Raw genomic sequence first — 7,945 nt, 5'->3', positions numbered from 1 at the left:
TGATCATAACGATTTTAATTATGTTACCCCCCACACAAAAAAGAGGGTTTATCGTAAAATCTTTAATGATGATGAAGTAATAGATGTTGATAGTATTGAAGATAAAGTTAATGATCCGGGGAAGCGAAAAACGCATAGTGATGATGATGTTGGTTTCGGTTGGAAGAATCACGATGTTCACGGTGATTCCGATGATAGTAATGATTCTTTTAATGGCGATGATGATGATAAAATTAATGATGAAAATTTTTTATTGGAAATATGAATGATGTAGTTCCTTGTGTTGGTATGATGTTTGATTCGTTGGATGAAGCGGAAAGTTTTTATCGAGGTTATGGTCGAAGTATAGGGTTCGAGATAATTATTCGAAGTAGTCATAAGCATTCAAGAAATGGTGGTATATCATCACGCTTGTATATATGTCGAAAGGGTGGAAGATTGGGCCCAAAACCCTTGGAAGTTGAAGATAGGGCTAAAGGGAAACGACCTCGAGATGTTATTCCTCGAACTAGTTGTCGTGCTCGTATGTATGTTGCTCACAAAGTAAGCTCAAACAAATGGGTAACCAAGGTCAACCTAGAGCACAATCATGTTATGGTTACATCGGATAAGGTAAATTTCATGCAAAGATCACGCAACATAGATCCGTTTACCCGATCTTTGATTGAGTTATTCAACAAATCGGGTATCGAGACCCCGAAAGTGATGAATTTACTTAGTGAGACGTGTGGTGGTATTGAAAAAATTGGTTTTTCCGCTCAAGACGTACGAAATGTAATACGTGACATTCGAAGACGGGTTTTTGATTCCGGTGATGCGGAGTGTGGATTGGTTTTGTTACGAGACTTGCAAAAACAAAGTGATGGCAATTTTTTCTACCGAGTGGATGTGGATGAAGAGAATCGGGTTAGGGGTTTGGTGTGGGTTGATCCTCGTTCGCTTAACGCGTACAAGAATTTTGGAGATGTGGTGACTTTCGACTCGACATATCGGACTAATAGGTATGACATGCCTTTTATTCCAATTACGGGAGTGAATCACCACTACCAAAATATTTTGTTTGGATTTGCACTTATAAGGGACGAGAAAGAGACTTCTTATAGATGGGTTTTGAAGACTTGGTTGGAAGCGGTCGATAACAAGCCACCTATTACCATTATTACGGATCAAGACGTCACTTTAAGTAATGCCATTTTCGAGGTTATGCCTAACATCAACCATACATATTGTACGTGGCATATTAGTAGCAAGTTTCCCGAAAAACTATCTACTTTGTATACTCAATACTCGGAGTTCAAGACGGATTTTAATGCATGTATCTACAAGTCATTGTCACCAACGGAATTTGAAGGTAGGTGGGAGGACTTGAAAGAGAAATATGATCATGAAAATCACAATTGGCTAAATGATATGTATGCAATTAGCCGGCAATGGGTTTTTGCTTTCACGAAACAACATTTTGCCGCCGGTATGACTACCACCTCAAGGAGCGAGTCTATGAATTCATTTTTTGATGAGTATGTGAAAGCGTCGACCGGTTTGAAAGAATTCATTGAGAATTCACAAAAAGCTTTGGAGTCACAATATTTACGGGAGGTTCAAGCTGATTTTGACACCGAGTACAAGGAAAGGAGACTATTCTCTAACTCGTCAATGGAGAGACATGCCTCCAAGATATACACAAAAGAGATGTTTAAGTGATTTCAAAAAGAGCTTCAAAAAAGTCAATCTTTTGTTGTGAAAAGCATGAAAGGTTGTGGAGATTATCTTTCAAAGATGTATTTGGTAGAAAAGTCCACCTTGCCGGAGATTAATAGAAGGAATTTTTTCTTGAAGGTTTCCATCGACAGGAGTTATTCTTGTACATGTAAAAAATTTGAACATTCCGGGATGATTTGTAGACACATGATCCGTTACCTTAACAAGAAACAAAAGACGATGATACCGCGAGATCTTGTAATAATGAGGTGGACAATAAACGAAAACAAAGTTACGGGACCTCTACCGTGTACCCCTCGGATGCTTGGTAATGTTGTAGAATCTCAAATGACAAGATATAGTGGATTGTGTAAAGCTTTCCAAGGTTTGTCCGTTGTTGGTAGTTGCTCCGTTCCGCGGTACAATTACTTGATGAGCGTGATCAAGAGAGAAAAGGAGTATGTGATTAAGTCTTTTCCGGGAGAAGAGAGAGAGAAAAAAATAAATGAGGACTATGAAAGTGATGATGAAGAAGATGATCCGTTATTAGATCCCCAAAGGTCACAAACAAAAGGACGTCCAAAAGCGGGTAGATTCAAAAGTGGTATCGAGACGTCAAGTTCAAATAAACAATTTCGAAAGTGTAGTTTTTGTGAGGCGAGGGAAGAAGACCATGATAGAAGAAATTGTCCCTCGAGATTATTAGGAAAAAAAGGAAAAAAATGATTGTAATTTCTTATCATGTACTTTGAAATATTAATGAATTTTAATTAAATATTTTCAATGTTGTTAATGTTAGTACTTGTTGTCATTATTAATAATCAACATAATTTCGAACAAATATCACATTCATATAAAAAAATCGAATAGTAATCGAACAAAATCGCACTCAAACTCATTGTATAATCGTGTGTGTGTTGGTGTAATCGTGTGTATAAGTGTGTGCATAGCTATAAATCGTTTGTATACCTGATGAACAAGAAGATCAGTGGAGTGGTTGTGATTGAAATTGTCTCAAATCGCTTCAATGTCGCTGATGGTCGTGTTTGAGTGTCTGTTTTTGAGTTTCTGTGTGTATATGCGAGTATCTGTATCTGAGTTTTTGTGTCTGTGTGTAAGGGAAAACGACTACCGCAATGAAGCATTGCGGGGAAGCAATGAAACATTGCGGAGGTATAATATTTGTGTTTATTTGACATTATTAATGTTTAAAATTATTAATATTTTCAAATATTCAAATATTTTTATTTATTATTAAAAATATTGAATAATTAAAATATTAAAATATTAAAAATATTTTCCTTTATTATTTTAATATTTATTATTAAATATTTGAAGGGATTTGAATTTATTAATTTCATTTAATATTTCAATACTTTTAAAATATTGAATATTAAATATTAAATATAATATTTAATTTACTATAAAAATATTTTATAGTATTTTTTAATATACAATCTTTAATCAGAAATATTAAGAATAATATCTTATTAAATTATTATTTATGTAGATAAAAAAGTATTAATAAATGAATTAATATAGATAAAGGGGAGAAAAGGAAATGGAGTATGTGGGTCAGGCCGCAATGTTTCATTACGGTTGCCGCAATGAAACATAGTGGCAGTAGCGGATCCCAGCCATTCATTTTTTTCTTCAATAGTCCTGATTTGTTGATTGTAAATGGACCCTATCCAACTATGGTTATGGATAGGGTCCCTCAAGTATACATTGTTGTAATTTATTCTCTTATTGGATCTTTACATCATGTTCTACTTGATTGCAACTAATTATTGTAAATTTGTATTAAAAAGCTGTGACAGGATCACAAATTCACTTTCCATGTACTATACATCATCCAAGGACATTCCAAAACACAAAAAGGTAAAAACTAAAAAGTTGTGCAGCTAGGCTGTAGCAACTTAGTTATTTTTCCTTTGAAACAGTAGAAATTAGCAACTTTCTTCTTAATAGAAGAAAAATATTATTGATAATATCATACTCCTTCCGTCCCACTAATTTTTTTACACTTTCTTTTTTGAGGCGTGCCTATCATTTTTTTACATTCCAATTTTTTTCTAGAATAGTACATTTTTATTATTTAAAAATTAATCACATCCACTGTTTTTCTCCACTCTATTCACTTTATATATTAAATATTGTTTGGTCTACATTTTTTCTTAAACTTTGTGCTCAAAACTAATGTAAAAAATTGGGTGTAATAGAAGGAGTAATAATTGAAGAATCAATACCAATTTCAGAAATGTGTAAATTCAAAAATGAATATCTTTCAAATTAGTAGCTAAATTATAAATTATAGTATATATTTTAGAAAGCTATTATTTAACACATGATACTTTGCTAATCAGAAGGGTATTATTTTCCTTAATTAATTTACCCACGGTAGTTAAAAATTCAGGACTCATATATCCCAAAACACATGCCGCGAAGATGCGCATTGTCTTTGATGGTCCAATTCTCACGTGCGAAAATTGTTAGACCTTTATTAACTCATGTTAGTTTTATAAAATGTAAAGTTGACCATATTCAATTGAGTAAAACCAAACAATGTTCATAAATTTAAGACACAGGAATAACATATTTTGATATACAATAACGTCACGATGTTGTTTTGCTTCGATACTTCCCGCTATCTATTTAAGAAAATATTAATCATATTGTAAATTATTTTAAATTATTCCATCTATAGGTATCCATAAGTGTATTCGAAGTATTTTATTTTTTCTATATCCAAAGATGATCTAACTTAACTTGAAAAAAATCAATTTACTTAATATATCCCACTCGTAAAGTAAACACAAGGGAGGTAAGATGTACGTAAATTTGACCTTGGTTCTAGGGATGAAATATATTTTATTAATCTATTTTATCCTTATGATAGAAAATTTATCCAAAATTCATCTCTGATGATATTTATGTAAAGTTTCTGTAAGACTCCGATCAACAAAGTTTTATCATCATATTTGTATAAAATTTGATTAATTAATCATTCAATTATAAATAACTGGAAAAGAAAAGTAATTAATTTTGTTGTATGGAGTGTTAGAAATCTGCAAAATTACAAACTTTTTTAGTATTGAGTCAGTTTCTGTAGTAATATGTCGCTTGACCAGTGAAAAATGGGAAGAAAGACGGATCAAATAACACACAAACATTAGAATATTATGCATTTTAAGTAATTGGCTCAACTAAAATCTTAAGTTATTATACCAATTGAATCTTATAATATTATTATAATACGACCCTCATTCAAAAGAAGGAATTTGAACATGAGTCCGACTGAGATCCGATATATTGTTAAGTAATCGGTTCATCCAAAAAATTTAAGGTGTCAAAGAAAGACCCCAACTAGATCTCATAATAAAAATACTCCCTCCGTCCCAGCCATTTGGGCATGGAGGACAAGAAAATATAATAAAATAATGTTACTTTTGTTAAGATAGTGGGATGAGAGAAAAAAAAGTGTAATTCAATAAAAAAAGTATAAAGTTGATTAAAGTGGTGGGAACATAATGAATAAAGTGGGTGTGGTGGGAGAAAGTAGTGGATGTGGTTGAATTTTTTATTATAAAATTTTAACTATTTTGATAAGTTTGAAATGTATATAATTGAATGGGACATCCAAAAAAGGAAAGTGTAATAGACCATAGTATTTATGTAAGTTTGTGATTTTGCGATTACAAAAATTTAGATATTTTAAAGTCATGCCTAATATTTTTTTCGTCGATATCTATTTGATTTTAAGTAAATGGACGTTGTATTTGTGTTGAATATCTCGGTTTTTGTTTTAGAAATTTATCCATAATCGTATATGGGTATAAATCTTTCACAAGACGAATATTAACGACTTTTCGGCCCTTAGTTTTAGGAAATATGATAAGGATTTTTTATTCAAATTCAGATTCTTGGAAAAGGAAAATAATACTTTTTTTACAGCTGTATGGCATCTTTGTTTTTCCCGAGAGAGCACATCAATTTCAATTATAAAAAGGGCTTCAACCCACAACTCTAATCATATTTCACCCAGTACTTTAGATATTTGTTAGCCATCAAAATATGAATTCCGAGTACTCGCTTTCTTTCTCAAATTCAATGAATAACTCTCATCCCGCTCTTCCTATCCCAAATTCAATGGATAACTCTCATCCTATTCTTCCTATCCTAAATGCAATAGATAATTCTCATCCTGCTCGTTCTTTTCAAAATTCGTTGGGTCATTATAATCCTCCTCTTACCATTAATGAACAGAACCACGCTCAACCATTACCAAACACTCCTATGTTTAATCTTGGAGTTGATAACAACATGAGTAATGTTGGTCATCCAGGTGGAAGTAGTGTTGGTCAGCTTTCAGGGCCCAGGCCACGAGGACGTCCCCGTGGTTCAAAAAAAAAGGGAAAAGAAATTTTTCAGCAAATGACTTCGACAATAAAGTCTATTGTTCTTGAAATCCCACCCGGGATTGAAGTCCTTGAATGGCTGAGACATTTTGCTCAGTCACAAAATATTTTTATGAATGTCATTGGTGGTTCTGGAATCATTTCACAGGCGGCCATAAGTCACATGCCGTCTGAGCAACCAACAATATTTTCTGAGAATCTTTGTTTGCTTTCTTTTACAGGGTCTATTGGCAAGATATCTCCTGCAGAACCAGATGGTTCTTGTTTTTTTAGTGCTACAGTTGCTAAGATGAATGGTGACATAATTGGTGGAATACTTTGGAGGCTTGTTACCTTGGGACCTATGTCTGTGACCGCTCTTAAATCCGAAAGCCCGGAGGTCTTTGATGGTGATTATCCGACTTCAACTTGACATATTCATAAAGATTGAAAATTTAGAGAGTATTATTCTCAATCTATTTATCATTTTCCAATAAAATTTTATGTAATAGTGATGTAGTGGTCTAACTTTTTTTAGTTAGAGATCTACTAAGTGACATGGCTTTTCACTATTCCTTTCCTAGTCATTTACATTTTTAGTAATTTTCATATGCAATTTTGGAGAACTTTGTTTGCGAATTTTACAACTGTGCCTTTGATTTGGTTCGATTTTATTTGGTGTTTTTTCCTTAGGTGCATGTCTTTTACATCTCCAAACTTTATTTGTTTCGGGTTTCGATATTCTTCCTTGCGATACACGTATTTAACGACTCTAAAATTTATTTGATTTGATTTTAAATGTTGTTTTCCTTATAATTGATGTATTTCTCTTTTTGTTCGAGTAAACATATTTTTTCAATATGTTGGTTTGCATCCCAAATTCTTTTTTTCCTTTTATTTGGGTATCAAGATCCCATTCTTTTTAGTAAATAAAATTATTGAAATGATTACAAGAGGTATCTTTAGATATCTCGTATTTTGGGTTCCTGATTTACTCTTGGGTCGTACTAAAGGGCACCATGCCCAACATTCACGTCATTGGGAGAGTGTAGCTAGTTGTTTGTATAATTAACAAAATAAAATACCTTATATTTATAAATTAATTAAAGAAAACAAATTTTTCAAAAAATCTTATAATAACACAGACGATTGTTAAAATTAAAAAATTATTAAAGTAACAATTCCCAAACGGACAACCAAAACGTAGAATAATACTCCATTCGTCTCAATTTATCTGTTTTTTTTTTAATTTTTGATGGTCAAATTTCATAACTTTGGTCGTAAATATTATTTTGAAAAACTGAAAAGTACTTACTAAAATAGATTAAACATACTTTATAATGCTATAGTTTTTATATATTTTTTTTCGATAATGTACTATATGAAATTTTCAATCAAAATTGGGTAAATTTGACCGCAAAAAAAGTCAAACAAAATTGGGACGGTGGGAGTAGTATAATCTAAAATGATTGACTAAAATATTTACTAAAATAATACAAAAAGTTCCAAACATTATTTTAAATTTTCAAGACTTATATATAATTCTAAAAAGTACATTTACTCTCCATATACTTGTATAATTAAAAATGAATTTAAGTACAAGTAAAATCAGAGTTAAATGTCAAATTGGTCACAAAATTATATATCAACTAGCATAATAACGCGTGCGAGGCAAAAGTCATTTTATAGATTTTTGTACGCCATATAATTATATTACTAACTCTTGATCGTTTTTTTATTGATAAATATTGTATAGCGTCTAAAGTATATCAAATACAAGTTGTGTATTTATCAATGTGAATAATTTTCATGTAAGACATTAACAACGCTCATAATGTTTCTAATATATC

At 31.8% G+C, this 7,945-nt stretch overlaps 1 protein-coding gene across 1 annotated transcript; it reads left to right on the top strand.

The window, feature by feature from the left end:
• Nucleotides 1-261: 261 nt before the first annotated feature.
• On the top strand, nucleotides 262-1,701 carry LOC141685108 (protein FAR1-RELATED SEQUENCE 5-like). Its single transcript, XM_074490233.1, has one exon. It carries the CDS (start codon nucleotides 262-264, stop codon nucleotides 1,699-1,701), a length of 1,440 nt encoding a protein of 479 aa, XP_074346334.1.
• The last annotated feature ends 6,244 nt before the right edge of the window (nucleotides 1,702-7,945 follow it).

The sequence above is a fragment of the Apium graveolens genome, chromosome 9, assembly GCF_009905375.1.
Source record: "Apium graveolens cultivar Ventura chromosome 9, ASM990537v1, whole genome shotgun sequence".
NCBI lineage: Eukaryota > Viridiplantae > Streptophyta > Magnoliopsida > Apiales > Apiaceae > Apium > Apium graveolens.
The sequence above is the reverse complement of the archived record's forward strand: the minus strand, read 5'-3'. Positions and strand labels throughout refer to the sequence as shown.